Source organism: Alternaria atra, assembly GCF_907166805.1.
Source record: "Alternaria atra isolate CS162 genome assembly, contig: 35, whole genome shotgun sequence".
NCBI lineage: Eukaryota > Fungi > Ascomycota > Dothideomycetes > Pleosporales > Pleosporaceae > Alternaria > Alternaria atra.
In genome coordinates, this window is record NW_025091334.1 from 1,808,445 (window position 1) to 1,829,197 (window position 20,753).

The window sequence follows — 20,753 nt, forward strand, 5'->3', positions numbered from 1 at the left end:
AAGAAGGGCTCACTGGGTAGCCCCCACAATGGTGACGAGAGGACAACAGTGGAAATATCTACGCACAGGTCGATTGGTATCGGGGTTTCCTCTGGAGCATGCGGTCCGATTGGCAGCGTATTCAAATGGTCTGATATGGTTGGCAAGGTTCGGTGGTAGCAAGGGCATTCGAAAGAGGCGAGGTTAGCTATGGTGATGGGTAGTGGGCGAGCTCTGAGACGCTGTCGCGCGGGTGAAGAGTTTGCCAGCTTTCAGTTCGGAAAAGCCCGCACAGAAGTGACAAAAACGGTAGACCTCGCTTAAGGTCAGGAGATATACTCTTCTTCTTGAAGAGACTGTGGAAGATGGGGGAAGGCGCGATGAGCGATGAGCGTAGTCATACACGAACGGCACACTGAACCGATACCACGAAATCACACCTTACCTCCAACATTGGAAAACGTCGCATGCTCATACTGGGGCGCACGCCCCTCGAGCATTCTTAAGCCTTTCACTGGCCATATCGGTATCTCAGGACGTTATGCTGAGCAGCGAAGAGTGGCGATAATGCTGAAATACAATATTTGTCGATCGATTGCACATTTATACGCTTATCCCGGCTACCGTTCTCAATCTTTCGTATATATCGTTCGCATCTAGCTATAGAAATTAGCATCTATGCCCTCTGCTATTTCCCAAATATACACACCCGTACCGCTCGCTCACCACAGTGACGGCATGGCGCTGTGCAGCATCAATCTCAATTCCAAGATTACCGCAGCTCTTTAGCGATAGTTGCCCAACAGCGATGATGGCTGTAGTAGCTACCATTCCTCGTCTTCAATGTAGTTGGTGAGTGTGTGGATAGATGAATAAATATGTAATACGATGGTCAAAACCTCAATGTATCGCGAGATTGTGTAGCGAGAAATGATGTGTGATGCGTACACTGTAGCTATAATGAACACCAGTTGTGACAAATAAAAAATGGCACAAAAGCCTCACATCGACACTTGCTTCACCCTCCCCTTATCTACAACCACCAACCGTAGATCACCGGACGAATAATTCACTTGAACAGTGCCAAACCTTGCGTCCGACTCGGTACTTGATCGTCTTTGTGATTTCAAAGCCATACATCAATAATCAATGTAGATCTCCCCATATTCATAAGCAAGAAGACCGAGTGAGCGGACCGAAACGGTGCGTAGATTCTTTATAGGGAATTCTCAATTACCAGGAAGGGACGTTGAGCCCCTCATTAGTATGCTTGTTGGCCGAGAGGGAAGGACCGAGTCATTTGCGATCTCCGGCTTACATGCGGGCACCATGGTGTGGGCCGTGGCAAACGCTATCTACATGGCAGGGATTTAATAATGAGATGACGTAATTCACTTGATTTCATCCTTGCGTGGAATTGGAAGGGGATGTTAGTAATAGAAGGTCATGGAGAAGATCGCGGCAAGTTTCGAGGCACGAGGTGTGTTGAAACAGATGTATTGATGTAATTCAAACTAGACAGAAAAGAGAACATAACATCGCTAACTGGTATCGCTAGAAGTACTGCACAAGTGAACAGAAAAGAGAAAAAGAGCCTTCGACGGGCAGGGTTGTTAGGAATTAACTGGTGGATGTCTACTACTGGCTTAAGCGCACCAGGTGTGACGTTGAACCGCGCGGATGCACGGCTCGACATGGTAAGTAAGACATGCTGACCCCGCATTACGTCGACGGTTGACTGCAGCTGTCGTGAAACACGTTGTCTTAGCCAAGACAGACGTTTGTGGGCGTATCTCTAGCGGGATAACCCTGTTGCTGGACGCGCGTAGGATTTTACACAGAGAGCTGACGAGGCTCGGCATGAACTTTGGGCGTATGCATGCAGCGGCAATGTACGTGCTGGGGCAGGCTGTAGAACAGTGATGAGTGGCTTGAGACGGCAGAAACGGTGGAAAGCACTCTTCAAGAAGAGACAGGCAGGCCGCTCGCCATGCGGAAGAGCTCAAAAGCAAGCCCGGGCGTCTCTCGCACCACCATCTCGACGTCGGGACGCAGCGAAAGGCTGGGGTTGGCACGGAAGGTTTGGATGATAACGTCTCGCAGGCCACGATCAGTGTGGAAGGTCGACTCGTACGCCTCTTGGCAAGCCTCTGGGAATTCAGCACTGCTGAGGTGCAGCTCGACTTCGTCTGCAAATTTGCTACGCGCAAGCGCTTTCAAGCCTGCAATGCCGTACCTGCCATAAACCGTTAGCAAGTCCTACAGTACGTGATGCAAGATAGGTGCGCGATTGGAGAGACAGTTGTACGCTGACGCGGACTGTTTCGAAAATGCAGCCATGGAGGCATGGTGACCATGAAAGACGATTGGCCGATGTGCAATCGTACATAGGAAAAACAGAAGAGAGGGCAGTGTGTGCAAAGGTAGAACGGAGGGGGCATCTCGAAGTGTGATTGGCAAAGCGGAGTGCTTGTGACGCACACCGCGGGGTTTGTCGGCGTTTAAAACCGCCGTGCCATGCACTGCACGCAGATGAAAACCCCCCCACAAACCGGGGCGCGCATTTAGGCAAAACGTAGAAAAGTAAACAATGACGAAGAGTGGTACGTACTTCTCAGCAATGGCGTAGATCTTGGCGTGTGTGACCAAATGCGTCGTCTCAATGTCGAACTCTGTCTCTGATTGCTCGCTTTCCAAGTCGTCGTCCTCGAAGAACTGATCGGCCATCGGTGTGTCGGGCATCTTGGTGGAGGCATCGAGATTGTGGAACGTGGGCTCGTCTGCAGGAGGGGTCATTGGCATCGAGTTGTTGGCTGCGGCCACAAGCGCCAGCAGGGGGTCTTCTACTTGGGCGAGGTCAAGCTGCTTAGGCGGACTCTTTTTCTTGGTGATCGAGGATCTCAGGGAAGTAGGGCGGTTGGATCGTTGTGATGAGCGGCGCGAGAGAGACTTCTTGCTAAGGTAGTCCATGTGGTAGAAGTCTAGAAGGAATTAGTACAACCCAAGATCGCGTCGCCTCACACCAATACGTACAGTGTACCATATGGTCAACAGCTTCTGCGTCATCTTCGGTGAGGTCGATGACTCCAGTCTCTGCTTCTCTGAAGCCATTACGGCAGGCTCCCTCGAAGAAGGTAGATCTGGTTGCAAGGAGTATACGGTGGACTGGATATCTTTTCGCGCCACAAACAATGGTCAGATCTGAGTATTGTCCGCATTGAAACAGTCTAACAGACTTAGCTGGGGATTGGAAGGACAGAAGGGTGTAACTTACGAGGCTAGGGCCGATTTGAGTTCGATCATTGGTGCGTCCATTGTGGTAGTGTTGTGTGTAGTATGTAAGGGGTAAGGGAGGTAAGTGTGGATGAGGTTCTTGCTGTTACTTGAATAGTTTGAGTCGGCGGGCGAAGGCTTCTTGAAGCAAATGCTCGTAGGACCCGACGTTAAAAACAAAAGGCCAACGGTCGCAGGTGTGACGATTTTGACCTTGCGCAAGAACGCGTAGGGGTACGTAGGGGTCGGGCGCTGATCACGGAGGCGCCGCGCGAATCCGAGAAACTGGTAAGGCTGGGGCAAGGATACCGAGATCGCCGGATGCAGGCAAATTTATGCTGTAGGCGATGGACACGGATTGAATGTATGCCGAGATTACTGGTTGCTCAGCGCCTGTATCGAGTGTTGTTGGGTATTGCAGATCAAGATGGGAGCAGAAGGCAAGACTGAGTGGGAGGGCTGCTCGTGCTCTTGTAGGCATGCAGCCGACTCTCCAGACATGGCACACTGGCGTCAGTTCTGGATGGCGCACTCATTTCAGTGACATGGGCGGTTGCATAGACCGCTTCCAGACAAGTCACAAGGGTGTCCCTTCGCTCGTCGGCGGCCCAAAATTTGAGCTGACACGCAACCCTTCCGTCCAGAGGACTCAGTAACTTGGCAAGCAAGTGTAGCGTGGGCTGGGCTAGAACAAACAGGGCGGTCCATTGTAAGCGCATCGTGGGAAAGCAGGGTAAGCATTGTCACGCGAGAAGCTAACGCGCTAGTGGCTGCAGCGCGAAGCCGAACTCGACCCATTCGGTGGATGCGAGGCGCAGGGGACGTCAAATAGCGGCAGAGTAGGCCAGCTAGAGTCAAATGACCAGAAATTCGGAAGGGCATGCGAAATCATTTGCCCTGCGCATAAAAAGCTTCCCTTGGTACTGACTGACTCCAGACGGTCGGCGAAACGCGTTGGCCGCCCTCCGTGATGGAGACGAGCCAAAGAGGCGGGGCGGAGGGTTCCGTCCAGGGCTGTGTGGGGAGCATGTTGACATGGAAGCCTCCAGCCAGTGTTGCACCACGACGGAGCGACCAAGACTTTGATGTTTGGCAGGATATCTGGTGGGGGACGACGTTCTGGGCCCACTGCCGACGATCAGCGCTGCTTTGGGACGCCTACCATGGCAGAGACAACTGCTGCGCTACGGGATCACGGCTGAAGATCGTGCTTCTCCAAGGAAGCTGTAAATGTCGCTACATGCCATGAGATTATGCTCGGATAAAGTTCTCTACCCCGGTTTCAAGAGCTGGCAAGTCTCTGAGGGTGGGACCTTTGGATGGGGTAGTATCACATACATATGCCGATTAATGCCGATTAGCAGCGACCATAGTGACTCCGCAATACAATTAAAAGTTTGGAATGGTTGATTCTCGAAGGCGTTTACAAGCGCATAGGAGAAGGTTGGTGGCCGCCTGGACCCAGCTGGCTAGCAAGACACCTCGCGAACCCCGGATGCTGTGGCTCAGCGCCTCGCGTGGCAGAACACGCGAGCGAGAACTCGCGTACCCAAGTACCAGGACGATGGTAAGGAAATCTGAGATTATCGTGAGATGGACGTTAGCCTAGATGCATCTTGCCAGGCAAGCGAGAGCTGAAGCAACGGTAGAGTTCGCGCTATTGGTAAAACACATTTCCAGCCGCAAGCCACTCGTACGAGTGCCTGGGAGCCAAGCACCACGTGCGGTGCTGCCAACAAGTGCCCAAGTTTATCAAAAAGAAAAAAGGCCATCGTTGCATTCCACGCATGGTGTTGAGTTGAGCAGTGGACTCCCGATTAGGCGACACGAGCATTGGAGGCGAGGCTGACATAATGGGAAAGTGACATGGGTGCTTCGGCTGTCTCGCGAAAGGCTGACGTCGTCAATCACCGAGCTCTGTGACGAGCAACTCACTGCAAACACTCGGCAACGTCCAAGCAGACCCGAACCCATTGGCTTCACTCACTGTGAACTTGATGCGTGCGACCCTCGGCTCCATTTAGTGCTCATTTCCTTCTCACCTCTCCGTTGCTAAGCTCCTCCGCCACCAACGAGCAACCCCGCGCTGCTTCAGCCATGGTCGACTTCAAGTTATCAGCCACCCTACGCGGTCACGAGGACGATGTACGTGTTGCGTTCACCATCAAACAAACTAAATTCCCACATCATGCAGAACCACTACTAATATTATTTGCAGGTCCGAAGCGTCGCTTTCCCAGCTGCTTCATCCATCGTCTCTGCGTCGCGAGACTTTACAGTACGAGTCTGGGCACAGCAGTCACCAAACCCACCAATATGGGATAGCACTATCAAGACGCATGGCAAGGAGTTCGTCAACTCGCTCGCTATCGTTCCGCCCACCTCGTCCTTCCCCGAAGGCCTAGTCGTGTCGGGCGGCAAAGACCAAATTATCGACGTGCGGCGGCCGAGTAAGAATCTCGACGACGATGCGGATGCTCTTCTGATCGGACACGGCAACAACGTGTGCGCGCTGGATGTTAGCGAGGACGGAAAATACATTGTCAGTGGCAGTTGGGATATGGAGGCGCGGCTATGGGAAGTAGGCAAGTGGGGCGAGTCTACAGTGCTGCAGGGCCACTCTGCATCTGTATGGGCCGTCCTTGCCTATGATAGCCACACCATTATCACTGGCTGTGCAGACAAGCAGATCCGCATATTCCAGACTTCGGGTTCCGCATCTCCGGTCCGATCGATCCAGGCACCTGAAGTTGTCCGCGCCCTCTGCCGATTACCTCCGGATCATCCCTCCGGTGCCCAGTTCGCATCCGCAGGGAACGATGCCGTCATTCGGTTATGGACACTCAACGGACAACAAGTGGCGGAGCTGCATGGTCATGAGAATTTCATCTATTCCTTGGCTGTCCTCCCCAACGGCGGCCTGGTGAGCGCCGGCGAAGATCGGACAGTGCGGATATGGGAGAACAACCAGTGCATACAGACCATCACTCACCCAGCCATCTCGGTATGGACAGTGGCTGTTTGCAAAGAGAATGGCGATATTGTCACTGGTGCGAGTGATAAGCTCGCGCGCGTCTTTACTCGCGATCAGTCTCGCTATGCTGCAGAAGCCGAGATCCAGCAGTTCAACGACGATGTTAAGGGCTCTTCGATACCACAGCAGACAGTGGGAGACATCAACAAGGAACAATTACCCGGCCCGGAGTTCATTACACAGCGATCGGGCACCAAAGAAGGCCAGGTTCAGATGATCAAGGAGATGAACGGCAACGTGTCTGCATACCAATGGTCCGCAGCTGCAAATCAGTGGGTAAACGTCGGAACAGTGGTTGACTCTGCGGGAAGCGGTGGGCGCAAGATCTCGCATGCCGGCAAAGAGTACGACTATGTGTTCGATGTCGATATCGAAGATGGCAAGCCTCCACTGAAGCTACCTTACAATCTCAACCAGAATCACTACGAAGCTGCGCGCAAATTCATCGAAGACAACGAGCTGCCGCTTACATATCTCGACCAAGTCGCAAACTTCATCATTCAGAATACACAGGGCGCAACGCTAGGTCAAAGCAGTGCACAAGGGGCGGACCCGTGGGGTTCGGAGGCACGGTATCGGCCCGGCGACGCCAATCAAGTCGCGACCCAGCCTCCACCCGCGCCGCCAGCCACTAAGATACTTCCGCAAAAGGACTACCTGCCCATCACAACTGGAAACCACAAGGTGATCTTCAAGAAGCTTACCGAGTTCAATGAGGCCTTGGTAAATGACGGACACAAAGGCATCTCGTTGAATCCGCCGGACGTCGAGCAGCTGAACGCGACAGTTACAGCCTTGGAGCAGGGAAATGGCAAGGGCATCGACATTACAGGTGTGGAGCTCCTTGTCAAGGCGGCAACACAATGGCCAGCGGACAAGCGTCTACCTGCCCTGGATTTATTGCGACTAGTGCTTGCTTTTGAGGAACCAGCGGCCTTCCTAGTGTCGCCCGAGCAGAACCTGTTGCCAAACCTTCTTGAATCAGGAGTGTTCACGGAATCCTCCCCGCCCAACAACACAATGATGGCTATACGATGTCTGAGCAATCTCCTTCAAACCGAAAAGGGACGACTACTTGCCAGCACGGAGTTTGACAATATTCACCCACTAGTGTCGCCCTTCCTGACATCGACGAACCGAAATTTGATCATCGCGCTCACTACGCTCTACATCAACTACTCAGTACTACTCAACTCTGAGAACAATGCGGACCGTGCGCTTTCATTGCTCGATGATTTATCCAAGGTTCTCACCACAGCTACTGATTCCGAAGCCGTATATCGCGCGCTTGTTGCTACAGGCACTTTGCTTTGCCTAGGCCCTGACTTCTGCGAGGCTGGTAGGGACATTCTACAGATAGGCGATGCGATCACTCGCGCCGAGCAGAAGGTCAAGGAACCACGCATTCGGACCGTAGTCGCTGAGATTCGGCAGAGGTTACAAGGCTAGGAGTATGTTGCAGAGGTATTAGGAATGTTCAAAGCGCTAGTTTGCGTGCATTGGGTGGGCTAACACGAAGAATACCAGCTTAGCAAGGTCAGTTGCATTGAGAGCAAATAATCCATTCATAAACGGTCAGACCGCATGTCAACGATACTCTCTCTCTCTGTTTGATGCTGTCTCCAGCATTGAAGCATTGCGGTGCAATACGAAGAAGCTGATTTTTCCTGAGTTGTATCGCCTGATAAGAAAAACTTATCGTATGGTTCTAAGGTCCCAAAACTTATCCACCCCTCCGTGCATTTCCGCGGATCTTCATGTCTAGGAGTCTACATTGACCTACTGCTATCAGCAACGTCACCGTGCGCTACTCTCTGCCTCTTACAATGCAGGTCAATTTAGCCTCAGAAGCGGTCGGGAACTTTTAGAGTTTCTTTTGAACCCTCGTACCTCGCGATCGTCATACCTGCATTTTGTGCGCTTGCGATGATTTGCGTTCCTTACGCATCAATGCGGCATCGTTCCCTCTCGACCGCTGTTGTCTATTTTGCTTTTATCGGTCCTTTCTCCGAACGTATCTAAACGGTCATGCGCTTGATCTGAGATCGAGCTGCATCTGCATTGGCTATGCACTCTTCCCTTGCGTGGTTTGGGCTGCCCGGACAGGCATATGCCCTGCACTTCTCTCACCGTTGTCGACCCCCCCGTTGGCCGAACTGCAGGTGCGACTGTTCGCCCAACGCTCTTCGTGACGGAACTGGAAATTGGTGATGGGGGACGAGATGAAATGACGACGTCGACGTCATGTCCCTAAATGACTCGATTAGACCGTCGTCCCCACTGATTGCTAATTCACCTAGCGAGTCACTAATATACAAACTTCGTGAGGCAAATGACGGCGTGTCGACATCGGCTTCACCTCGGCCAAAAGAGAAATGGAAGGTATCGCATTAAGTCCTACCAACTTGGTTCTTCGTCACCTTGTTTACTAATAGATGACGGTGAATCCAAGACGTTTGAACGCGTATATGAACTAACACTGCCTTTGGCCGATGACCATGCTTCAGTGGATGAATGACCGTTTGGGGAAGTGCACAGGCTGTTGTCGGTATGTCGGCGTTTGAAAAATACCGACTCGTAACACTTGCCAAGCGGTGTCTTGCGCGGCCGCCCCAACGACGTAGATGAGGAAGAAACAGAGGTTGGGAGAGCGGTGAGCCAACGAGATGGTGGGTGGTCTTCTGCAGTTGTAGTACCATTTGGTGTGGTGTGCTAGATTAAGATGCAGTGCAGAGAGAGAGTGTGTGTGCGGAGTGCATAGGCGCTGGAGAGAAAATGCTGTCCGGATGGGGACTAGTGGGAGTTCATGGGATGTGTGGAAAGGTTGTCTAAGGACCGAATCTCCAACATGAGTATGCGGCTGCATTACCCCGGACGGCTGCGATCATAAGAGGAACTCTGCCTTCATATGTGTATCTACATTCCAGATGGAATAATGAGACGACGTCAAATTACGTTCTGACGCTTCGAATATCGCTGACGTCAAGACATTGGTAGAAGGTCGTAATGAAGGCATCATTGTTGGATCGTACTTTGAGCAAAGCGAGTAAAGCGTAGGAATGCAGAAACAAAAGGTGCAATTGACCTCAATTTCTGTTCTATTGATTCTACAAATACTGCTATACACCAATTACAGCGTTCGACGAATCCTAACAGCCCTTTGCACCAGCATCAATTATTCAATTCCTTAAGCGCAGACTAGACTATAGAAGAGCCGGAAACCTAAATACACAGTACTCCAGTATGTCGGGAAAGAACGAGCAAGGAAAGATGGACGTTACTCAAAAGAATGGTACATCAACGCATTCCATCAAAATTCATCCTTGACTATCAACTAATAATCCTCAGTCTTCAACGCGCCTCTCCACAAACACTCCTCCGAAGCCAAAACCCCCTCTAACCCCCCCTCCTCTATCAGCGCTGGGATGTGCACAAGCAATAACCCAATCGCTGCCATCCTTACAAACTCCTTCCTAGACTTCTCCTCCTCGAACGGCACCGACCTACGAAAAGCTGGCATCGGACCAGGCCAACGATTCTGCCTGGAAGCGTCGACGTGGAAGAGCGCTGCAGATAAAGGCATTGGAGAGGTACCGAGGGTAAAGCTCGAGGCGACCCATGAGGGTGCGTTGAAGAGTGTGGATCTAAATACGCTGAAGAAGTGGGCGGCGGAGCAGGACAATCAGGGGAAGGTTGTGCGACCAGGTGAAGATAAAGAGAGTTGGGCGAGGGAAAGTAAGGAGATTGGAGGAAAGGAACCGAAGTCCTAGGACTAGAAGGGTGTGTGCTGTTGCTGGTAAAGAAGTTGATGGGAGTAAAGAGGTAACCCTGTACGATGAACTTGTGAAGAAGAAATAAGAACACTCTGATTTTAGGAGCTTTCCGCCAGTAATAAGGTCGTCTAAAGATATCTCAGCCTACTTTTTCACCATTTACCAACGTGTTCAGAGCGATCAGTCATGGATTGCAAACGAAACATCGCATAGAGGCTTTCCCATTCTATCTCTTTCTCCCCCTTGTCAGTCAAAAAGACCGATGGTAGGTCAGAGCTTACGAGAGTATGCTTCATAATGCGTCCAGTGGCCTCTGTAAGTTCTGTCAACAAATTACCGTCGTCTCAAACCAAGAATTACTTGCATCGATGATTGAATTCCCAGATAGCGATGTTAACAACGTTTCAAGATTCGTCGCCTCTCTCTCTCTCTCTTACACGTATTCCCATGCCGCTTCATCCTTGCACATCAGACATTCCCTGCTCCAATTGTAACATCTCAAGCGGTCGTGATATTTGTTTTCTCGTAATCCAATTATGTTCTGACGCCAATACTGTACACTTCTCCGACGATTAGCGAACGGTCCCATTGTTTGAGGCTGAGCAGCGACTCGCCAAGCACTTTTGCAGGCTTGAGCGGTGGCGGAAGAACGGAATTACGAGAACGCAAAGTGAGAGCAATTTTGTATAGTGCCTAGGTAACCACATCCAGCGAGAAGTGTCGTGGACGTCACAATCACTGGTTCGTGCACCAGCAAAGCGAACTCGACTGTACAGCCTTCCAGCGTTAAAGACCCTATCTGAAAGTGTATAACCTTTCTCAACAGTCATACCTTGACGATCGTTCACAACAACCCTCATCAACCCTATCTAATTCACCTTCCAACAATAAGATACCAAGTCCTTCCAACGAAGATGAAGCCTAAATTCGAGACCTTATCAAATGAGCTCCTTATATATATTGCCGGCTACCTCTCACAATCCGATCTGCATAGTCTAGCATTGACATGCAAGAAGCTCACGAGCACCGCTGAGAGTGTTTTTTTACAAGGCGCCTGTTATAGGAAAGCTCTACATGGAGCATCAGGATCCTCTCTACACGAAGAAATGTCTCCTTACATTTACCCAAACCTTAATTCGCTACCCTCGGCTTGCTTCTAGAGTTCGTTCGCTTTCATTGACTGTATCCAGGGGAGGCTTAGAAGCTCCTTTTGACCCTGAGATCATCCGTCGTGTCGAACGAGTACTTCGAGAAGTCGGACAGCATAGTAGTCAGTGGGCGAGTCGAATCGAGAACTGGAAAGATAAATTGGAGTTAGGCCACGGTGTAGCATGGACGGGTCTTTTGTTAGCAAGTGTCCCAAAACTACGAACGTTAACCATCGAAATTCTCTCAGACTATGGCCTCCAAATCGCCAGTACGTATCAAGGCGAGTTGCGCTACGATCATGAACCTCTGGAAGGACTTTTTGGGTATATCGGGGAGAACTTCGATGCAGCGGCTCTTTCTCCACTCAATCTCACCGCAATATCTGGACTACGTCACCTGCAGACATTGTGATACTTCTGTTATGACATGGCATCGAGCTGGATTTACCTACCGGCGCTCGAGTACCTCGAGACAGGATACGATTGTTACCGCTCAGATCTAGGACGAACATACATCCAGTACGATGCACCATTCGCTAGCGCAAACGTACACACTATGGGGTTCGAGCTCTCCACTTCACTTCTACTCCCATATGCTATGGACTACGATTGGGCGCTCAGCTGTGGAAGTATCGCCTCAAATCTACTTCCCAGGCTGCGCAGACTAGAGATTATACTTGACAATACACAGTACAACTTTGAATACAACAGCCAAGAAGAAGACGAACATTCGGAACGCTATACTGAGTATATCGATGTTCTCACGCGTCCTGTGGACGGTCATGCGGACGTGCTCTTGACCCGCATGGTTTCACTATTACCTTCTTTGGCCGAGCTATGTGTTAGAATATACGAGGATCGCGACCTCTACTTTCTCAACTACATTGAGCCCTTCACCAACTTCGGTGGTTTCAGAGCGCTTACCTCACTAGCCGTTCCGCAAGAGTTGCTCCTTGGTGCCAACTACGGCATTCCAGGACAGCAGCATCAACCTGTTGCTGTACACCAGTTGCTTCCTAGTACGCTCGAACGGCTTGTGCTATTCTTTCCCACTGTCGAGGTAATGGACTGGCTAGATCAACTACGCAGCCATGAAGCGTGTTTGGCCCGGTTAGGAACCGTTGTTCTGGTTTGCGCGAACTATCGAGGTGATTGTTTTCCAGCAGTGAACTCGCATATCGAAGTTTGGGCAGAAGGCGCCGAGATGTGGTTCTGCACCAGGGTTTACTGGACCGAAGAAGACCTAAGTCCATCATGGTCCGTTGGAGCTTGGTCTCTTGATTGCGACCCCTACGTAATGCGGGTTGTGCGGTACCTAGAGGGATTGCACATTAAGAGGGAGTAAATCGTGCGCGACTTGTAGTATAGTTCCAAAGTGGGAACACAAAACTGATCATGTCGTAATTGACATGTTAAATGCCAAGACTTATCTCTCTATATTGTGAGTTCTTCTTTTCGTACGTTCCGGGTCAATTATAACCCGTACAAGACTGAGTGGTTGTACACGATAAATCATAGGGGAGCTGAAAGCGAGACCTAGGGTCGATATGTGACTAAAAGAGTATACACGGCTAAACCTAGCAGTACCACCCGCCATCAATCGGCATAGCGGTTCCGGTCATGAAAGAAGAAGCGTCTGAGATCAGAAACTCAATAAGTGGTGGAATCTCCGTTTGGTGTGCAGTTCTTCCAAGCGGAAGGAATGAATAATCGACAGGTGAGCCTCGTTTTTCATATACTTGTCGCAACATTGGGGTGTCAACTGGTCCACTATGCGCAGTTAGTATGTACATACCTCAAGAAGAGGTTCAGTAGGTCTACTCACGGGCAGAAGCAGTTCACCCTGATATTTTTTGGCCCTAGCTCTTTTGCTGCGCTCCTTGTCATTCCGACAACGGCATGCTTGGAGGCGCAATATGCCAGCTGTTTCGGCGCGCCAATAAGACCAAGGATACTGGATGCATTGACGATCGAGCTTCCTTCATTCATGTGCGGCACCTGAGCGCGCAAACAATTCCGCAGACCTGTGACGTTTACTCCCATTATGAACTCCCAGTCGTCGTCTTCTACCTCTTCAATGCCAGCGATGGCGCTTTGCCGGCCAGTTACGCCGGCCAGATTGGCCGCACCGTCCAGATTCCCGAACTTTTCGACCGTGGTCGCAATCCAGCTTTCCACGTCGCGACGTTTGCTGACGTCGACAACTTGGATCATGACTTGTGCGCCTGCTTTCTGGAGCTCACATTCGAGGTCCCTCAACGGCTTCTCCTGCACGTCGGCGAGTGAGAGTTTGGCTCCTTTGCTGGCAAAAAGGCGGGCGGTTTCAAGGCCCATTCCAGACGCCGCCCCAGTAATGACGATGACTTTATCCTTGATAGACATAACGAATATTATATGAGAAATACCCTTGAGACTGTGTGACAATTCAAAGAACTGTGGTTTCTCAAGGGTTGACAAGTGTACTTAAAGTCCCCATAGGATAGGGCGATCCGAGACAAAAGGAAACAGAACGACTAGGATGCTGCCTATTAGTAGGAATGTTCAAGTGAGCACAGTGTCATATACCGACCACCTGAGCCTATTAGAACATCTCGTGGTGCTTCGGGCCGTTTGAATGATGTAGAAAGGAAGTCCTTTTCCGGTATGGGCCTTGAGGATTCAGGTAGCGGTGAGGTGTGGAAGTTGGCAACTACCTAGGTGGGTACTACCCTTGCAATTATGCAATAACGGCAGTGCGAAGCTTGCAATCCTGCGACAAAGTTTGGGTTTATAGCACATTGCAGTGACATGATCCATTGCGGAGGAATGTGTTACTTGTTGTAGCTTTCGTAGTTCTGCAGAAGTAGGGTGGTGACGCTTGGGGCGGGGCGTAAATATCCCATGACTCAGCACACGATAACCTCGGGAGCGCTTATCCCTCTCGACCTCTTGAAACTCCACCCGGTTTCGCTTTCTGTTCTGCATACATCGTTCAGTAAGCTGGAATAGAGTCGCAGGTTACACATTTCCATCTCATCTTCTTTTGCACCGCTAGGTTAATTTACATGATGACAAGGGTGTCGACATGCGATGGAGCGAACATCTCAATATGCGCTCGCTTCCTAGCTTTCGAGATGATACAGCCGATTCTCTGATGAAAAGAGATGCAGAGCAGATGCCCGTTATTGAAACCTCTGCAGCATCGAGTCCTTGATCCAGAGGCACATCAATCACTACACCGTAAAAATGGAATGACCAAGCAGCAAGCGGTACGTTCCTGACCGTGGACTTCACGTATCAAGCTCGACAGCTTGCGGAATTGAACTATCATGCTGCTTTATATTCTCACAATGCAGTATGGAACATTCGCAGGCCTCAAGATCAAGTGATCCATCATGCGAACTTGGACTATTGCAAAGATTCTATACGCTGGCCTAGCTGTCTTTCTCTTGGTCCTCGAAGCTGCAGCTGTAGACAAAGACCAGCCAAATAGTTGTCAGTAATATTGAGTATACTAATATAGAATCCGAACTGACTTACCAAGCGAGTAAGCCACCGAGCTGGGTAACCTATAGTCCACCACTCGTATTGAGCACCGCTATAACGGCCTCATCGGCTATCACTTCAGCGCTTGGGTTTATTCCGTCTCCCACGGCCACATCAAGCACTATTCCTCCAGTCTGGTTCAACAGCTCTTCCATGAATTCCTCGACAATAACCTCGACAGCAGATCCAGTCACCAACTTAAGTCGCATCCCGGGCACTACCCTAACAACTTCACCCCTACCCTCACCGAGCTCACCATAATACACCTTCTCCGTCGAGATAAGCAACCAACGCCAACATGTCGGCCGATGGTACGGTCGTTACATATCCAACGACATAACCAAGTTACTCAAGAACCGCTGCGACGACGACAAAACAGGTGCCAACACTTGCAGAACTTCGAAGGAAAAGTTCGATAATATCGAGTACTCCAACCAAGCTGGTATTGTGGAGAAAGGCATACAGTTTGTCGAAGTAAACGTTGAGAGTGACTATGTTCCCGAGAAAAAAGAAGGAGGGGTTGAGTACAACGGAAAGTCACTACAGAATGCCTTTATCGCCCAAATTGCAGACACCTTTCAGAAGAGCGGCGAGGACGAGAAGAATTGTTACAGGTTCGATCGGAGATCAACCATGTGCACATTCTGCAAGATTTGTATACCCGATGGAAGGGATCGCGTGATAAGGTGGTGTAATGCACCCGAGTATGTTCGAGTAAGTGTCAAGAATGAGGAGGGGAAAGAGGTTGCGCATATGAAGGTTGTGCTCAGATTTACGGGGACGACGGATAAGGGGAGATTCGACTGCATGGCGATCAAGGAAGGCGTCGAGACGAGTGCCCGAGACGACAGGATGAGAGAAGTGAAAGATGCGGTTGGTGGAAAGGAGGTCGAGGCTAGAGCGAGTTGTTCGGGAGAGGAAGTTACTGGGAACTGTCCTAATGAGTGTCTGTACAAGTTGGGCCCGTGTTTTAAATAGTTCTAATGGAGGTTTCCTAGTTAGATATGCGCGACCTTGAGTTGTGAACATGTAGTGTTGGTGAAAGAGGGGTATCGTTGTTGGCCCTTGCATGACGCAGCAGCTCCGTCGGACTCCCGAGATATAATTTCGTGGGGCACTGACGTTTCCCACTACATGCAATACGCGCCCGTCAGACGTATCACAACCACGTCGGTCACATTCGCGCATTGTTCTCGTTTTCAATATTACGTTCGTCACTTCACATCCTTCAAAATAGGACGCAAACACAAAGCGCATCGCCAACAGGCGCAGCAAAACAAGCCGTGGCGCAACGCGGAAAAAGGTCGCAAAGGCAAAGGCAAAAGAGGCAAGATGGGACAAGATGAGTCGCGGGTGATAGACCCCACTGCACCACCTCAGACTTTAGAAGCACGTACTTTGGAGGCTCTGGCGCAATATATCAAGGATGGGCGCGCGCAAAAGATTGTCGTTATGGTGAGTTGGAATGCGATGGAACGGTTGGACGCGTGCTGACACTGGGCAGACGGGTGCAGGTATAAGTACTTCAGCCGGCATACCAGACTTCAGATCACCAGAAACAGGCCTATACGCCAATCTCGCTCGTCTGAACCTACCATATCCCGAAGCCGTTTTCGACATCGATTTCTTTCGCAAAACCCCGGAGCCATTCTACGCTCTCGCTCAAGAACTATACCCCGGAAAGTTCAGACCGACGATAACACATTCCTTCATAAGCTTGCTACACCAGAAGGGGCTGCTGTTGAAGTTGTTTACACAAAACATCGACTGTCTGGAGCGCGAGGCCGGAGTTCCCGGCAATAAGATAATAGAGGCGCACGGCAGTTTTGCATCGTGAGTAGACTCGTTAGAAGTGGAGTTCAAGCGATACTGACTTGACATAGGCAATGTTGTATCGACTGCAAGAAGTCGTATCCCAAAGATCGCATGAACGAAGCTATCCATAACAGATCAGTGCCTCACTGTGTCGACTCGTCCTGTAACGGCCTCGTCAAGCCCGAAATCGTCTTCTTCGGGGAACAATTACCATCTGCCTTCTTCGACAATCGAAGCCTCCCCGCACAAGCCGACCTGTGCATAGTCATGGGAACGTCGCTCAGCGTACAACCCTTTGCTTCGCTACCGCAACTTTGTGAAGACGAGACTCCACGTCTACTTATAAACTCGGAGAGGGTTGGTGACATGGGCCAACGAACCGACGATGTACTACTACTGGAGGATTGCGATAGTGGTGTGAGGAAATTAGCTGAGGCTTGCGGTTGGTTAAGTGAGCTAGAAACACTCTGGGCAACGACGGCACCCAAGGAAGATCCTACGGCACCCAAGGAAGAAGTCAAGAAGAGCCACGATGAGCTGCTGGAAGATGAGGTCGACAAGCTCACACGAGAAGTGGAGGAGAATTTAAGGTTAAATCGAGCGGAACACGAGTGGCTTGAAAACCACGTCGATAACAAGCTGGCAAGAAATCACGAGGACGGTCAAGGTAGAGACGACTCCGCGACTGAACTGCAACCAACTGTCGACCCGAAGTCTAGGGCAAGTCCTAGCGAGACGAAAACGGACCCCGGAGGCGGGCTAGGACATGTGTTTCCTCACATGAACAAATCCTCGCTTTAGATGTATCGTAACACGCATGACACATTAAATATAGATACACGATTTTACGATCACAAATGACGATAGCGTGGTATGCGAGGCAACAAGGCCGCCCGTTCTAGAAATTGCGCACTGACGCCTGCCTAAATCCTTAAATTCGAGTCTGCACCTTTCTTCTCTATACCTGTACCTCGCCCTCAGTCTCTTCGAAGAGACTAGGATGGCATCAATCACCAATCTCCCCACTGAACTAATAGAATATATACTCATCGATCTTGACTCACGCGACGCCATCAATCTAGCCCAAACATGCAAAGCCCTCTACACCGTTGCCCTATCGGCAGCTTACCACACCATCACCCTTGTGTGGGACAACACACCCAGGAGCGATATATCTGGTCGCGAGGAAACCGTCAGAAAAGGGCCTAAGATACAGTCGCTCATTCTCACGCTGACCGAAAAACCCGGATACATCAGGCTCATCAAGAACATGGAATTCTGCGCTGAAGGATGTCTAGAGTACAACTTTGAAGACGGTTGCAGCACTAGTTTCCCTGGTGTTGAGTTTGATACAAAACATGAAGAGTGGCGGAACGAGATGTTCAGTGTTTATGTGGAGGAGGAAGGGTTATGGAGATGGGGCGCTGGATACGAGTGGGAGGCTCAGCACATGATGGTCGCGTTGTTGGTCGGTATATGCCAAGCGCATCTCGAGTCCTTGACTATAGCATGGGAGTTCTTCTTACACAACAAGTGGTTTCCTACGATGATGAAGCATGGGATTGCGAAGAATTCTGCGGCGTCTGAAGCAGAAGACGGCGAACCAGCATGGTTCGCCAAGTTGAAGACCGTACGCGTTACCTTGGAAGAGAATGAAAAGGCCGAAACATGGGGGTTCAATTTCGAACAGGAACAAGGTACCTTACTACTGTTCTTCTACTTGCCGATGATTGAGTCGCTCCAAATTGTTGCGTGTTCGGAGAGAGACGAGCATGGCGGAATAAGGAGCGAGGAAGAAGAAGTCGATCTCTCATTTGAGTGGCCACTAGAAGTACCTCCTCTACCGCATACACTGAAGACCCTCCGCCTTGTTCGCTCTTCAATGGACCCGCTCACCATTCACCATCTGCTCAGGCAAGCTACAAACGTCAGGATCTTCGAATATGATTGCTACATGCACCCAGACTACGCGCCTCTCCAGTTGTCGATCTTGAAGGATGCACTGCGACATGTACGTACTACGCTTACCGATCTGATTGTGCGCTACGAACATTACAATAACGTGTATTTAAATTGCGTTGCACTTGAAACCGAAGACGCAGTGACAGGCAGCCTCGGTCCATTACACGATTATTTTCCCGTGCTTACCAACTTGACCATATCTCTTCCAGTGCTGTTTGGTATCGAGACCGCTGCTTCGGACGATACACCTAGTCTTGCGGACTATCTTACTGCAACTCTGGAAACGTTGACCATTACGGACGATCTTTGGGAGTACGAAGAACTTCAAGGGAGGTATGAAGATCTCAACGCCATGGCCATTTTCCGACAATACCTTGCAGGTGAAACACCGAGTAGCCGGCCGCTTAGATCAGAGCCATACACAATTGAGACGACCAGAGGAAAGGTGGATCCAGACAAGATAGAGAATGGAATCCTTTGGGTGCAAGGACGGGAGCCAGAGTGGAAGACCGCAACACCCCGGTTGAAGAAATTGACATATGATTTGACAAAGTTGTGCATAGGGTACTGGACACTGTCCAAGCCTAAAGAGCAGCTACTGGGATTATGTGAGAGCCAAAGGATCGAAGGCGAAGTTTTATTATGGGCTCTTAACGATTACCCCAATCTCAAGATTTATGGCTGGCGTTGACGCAGTAGTAGTAGAAATAGTAGTAGTAGTACTACTACCACAGTCTAATTGGTTGATTATCGTACGGCACAAGATATGCTAGTAGTTTGTTTTCTGGCGATCATCTGCTCGAACGATTAGTGCATATATCCTTTTCTTTACGTTATGGTCTTCTACCCATAATTCTCACGCCCCTCAATCAACACAAATAGCAAAACGTATACTCACAATTCGCGCCCATGGCTTTCCTAAGCTTCAGCGTTACTGCCTCTTCATCCAAATCCTTCTTATCTCCTGTCTGGATCTCCACAGCATAAGTTCGAATGACTTGCTTGACCTGCCCACTCTGGAAACTCATCTTGGCTTTGCGCATGACCTTTGTTTGGGGTCCTGTAGATGTCTTAGCAATCTTGAGATAAAAAGTGAGGAATATGACAGACCTTGCCAAACAACAAAGGCAAACTTGACACGCTCGCTGTACTCGTCATTCCCTAGCTTCATGCGTACGTAGGCGTAGGCAGCTTCGTCGTCGCCGAGACTCTCGGTCATCTCAGCGATGTCGCCGGTTCCTGTGCAGGCGAGTGTGAGGTTATCTGAGGTTGCGGAGGCATACTACACTCTGGTCAGTCATATCCTTCTTCACGATGAAATTGATGCCTAAATTGATGTCTGGTCGGACGATACCTCATCAATGCAATGCAAGAATGTCATGTTACCTTCAAGATAAGCCACGTGGTCTCGGATTTGTCTGAGCGTACGTCCTCGTATGCCTGCGCGATCTCAGGGTCGCTTAAGATATCGGATGGAGCAGGCATGATGGACGAAAGATCTTGCTATCGCGAGCTGTGGGAGGGCAATAGCAGGGGCGAGGCGATGCGGAAAGGGAGTTCTGAGGAAGTTGGGATGGAGATACAGGGTCCAGAGATGCACGCCGAACTGGTTAGGGTTAGTGCGGGGCTGGAGCGGCCAATGGAGACGGGGCCGGTGTGGGTCTAGAATTTTGAGGTTGAGAGATGCGCGACACTTTCTTCCTCCTCACAGTCCATGTTGATTACACGCAGCATCGTGACTCTGGTTCATTTCTTTGCTGGAAAACCTTCGCGTTCTATGTTTACGTCTTCATATCGTGCCTTACGAACGCGTAGAACGCTTGCGAGAAGAGGATCGATGCATAACACTGACGAACATAAGCAGACACCGCTCGTCATCACAGCCGATAACTGTCGCACAGACATTGTTGAGCTGATACTGCTCAGGAAACAAGTCACTTCTAGGACTAGGGATAATGGAGGCCGAGATGCTCGTGAGGTGGTAAGATGTAGGCACATGATTATCCATATCGTCTCTTCACTTCAACACTATACATCGATTCAGGCTCATGCTGTACTACCCAGGTATCAGGTGTACTGAGCGATAGTTTGGTTGCTTAATCCTATAGCTTGAATGCTTCATCGTGTTGTGAAATGCCTTGAGCGTGTGAGGTACATTCGCTCGCGGGTATGGCGGTGACGTCGCTCTTTCTAGGTGCCATCGGAACTGAGCCCCACTCCGCTCGGAACGAGAAATTTTGGCTT

At 50.3% G+C, this 20,753-nt stretch overlaps 8 protein-coding genes across 8 annotated transcripts; 5 read left to right on the top strand and 3 right to left on the bottom strand.

Moving 5' to 3' along the window:
• Positions 1 to 1,941: 1,941 nt before the first annotated feature.
• On the bottom strand, positions 1,942 to 3,294 carry ALTATR162_LOCUS11495 (uncharacterized protein; the record flags this gene model as incomplete). The annotated part of the gene is made up of 4 exons (XM_043319137.1): positions 1,942 to 2,215; positions 2,591 to 2,960; positions 3,013 to 3,206; positions 3,254 to 3,294. 4 exons carry the CDS (start codon positions 3,292 to 3,294, stop codon positions 1,942 to 1,944), a joined length of 879 nt encoding a protein of 292 aa, XP_043175072.1.
• Positions 3,295 to 5,349: 2,055 nt separating this feature from the next.
• On the top strand, positions 5,350 to 7,735 carry ALTATR162_LOCUS11496 (uncharacterized protein; the record flags this gene model as incomplete). Its single annotated transcript, XM_043319138.1, has 2 exons — positions 5,350 to 5,397; positions 5,471 to 7,735. The coding sequence occupies 2 exons, from the start codon at positions 5,350 to 5,352 to the stop codon at positions 7,733 to 7,735; spliced, it is 2,313 nt and encodes a 770-aa protein (XP_043175073.1).
• Positions 7,736 to 9,529: 1,794 nt separating this feature from the next.
• On the top strand, positions 9,530 to 10,056 carry ALTATR162_LOCUS11497 (uncharacterized protein; the record flags this gene model as incomplete). The annotated part of the gene is made up of 2 exons (XM_043319139.1): positions 9,530 to 9,578; positions 9,635 to 10,056. The coding sequence occupies 2 exons, from the start codon at positions 9,530 to 9,532 to the stop codon at positions 10,054 to 10,056; spliced, it is 471 nt and encodes a 156-aa protein (XP_043175074.1).
• A 1,578-nt stretch (positions 10,057 to 11,634) lies between these two features.
• On the top strand, positions 11,635 to 12,552 carry ALTATR162_LOCUS11498 (uncharacterized protein; the record flags this gene model as incomplete). The annotated part of the gene is made up of 1 exon (XM_043319140.1): positions 11,635 to 12,552. The coding sequence occupies one exon, from the start codon at positions 11,635 to 11,637 to the stop codon at positions 12,550 to 12,552; it is 918 nt and encodes a 305-aa protein (XP_043175075.1).
• Positions 12,553 to 12,784: 232 nt separating this feature from the next.
• On the bottom strand, positions 12,785 to 13,589 carry ALTATR162_LOCUS11499 (uncharacterized protein; the record flags this gene model as incomplete). The annotated part of the gene is made up of 2 exons (XM_043319141.1): positions 12,785 to 12,977; positions 13,033 to 13,589. The coding sequence occupies 2 exons, from the start codon at positions 13,587 to 13,589 to the stop codon at positions 12,785 to 12,787; spliced, it is 750 nt and encodes a 249-aa protein (XP_043175076.1).
• A 992-nt stretch (positions 13,590 to 14,581) lies between these two features.
• On the top strand, positions 14,582 to 17,348 carry ALTATR162_LOCUS11500 (uncharacterized protein; the record flags this gene model as incomplete). Its single annotated transcript, XM_043319142.1, has 6 exons — positions 14,582 to 14,681; positions 14,731 to 14,921; positions 15,078 to 15,620; positions 15,999 to 16,187; positions 16,237 to 16,565; positions 16,616 to 17,348. 6 exons carry the CDS (start codon positions 14,582 to 14,584, stop codon positions 17,346 to 17,348), a joined length of 2,085 nt encoding a protein of 694 aa, XP_043175077.1.
• Positions 17,349 to 17,547: 199 nt separating this feature from the next.
• ALTATR162_LOCUS11501 (uncharacterized protein) lies at positions 17,548 to 19,200 on the top strand (the record flags this gene model as incomplete). The annotated part of the gene is made up of 1 exon (XM_043319143.1): positions 17,548 to 19,200. One exon carries the CDS (start codon positions 17,548 to 17,550, stop codon positions 19,198 to 19,200), a length of 1,653 nt encoding a protein of 550 aa, XP_043175078.1.
• Positions 19,201 to 19,278: 78 nt separating this feature from the next.
• On the bottom strand, positions 19,279 to 19,994 carry ALTATR162_LOCUS11502 (uncharacterized protein; the record flags this gene model as incomplete). The annotated part of the gene is made up of 4 exons (XM_043319144.1): positions 19,279 to 19,304; positions 19,408 to 19,569; positions 19,620 to 19,791; positions 19,896 to 19,994. 4 exons carry the CDS (start codon positions 19,992 to 19,994, stop codon positions 19,279 to 19,281), a joined length of 459 nt encoding a protein of 152 aa, XP_043175079.1.
• Between the last annotated feature and the right edge of the window lie 759 nt (positions 19,995 to 20,753).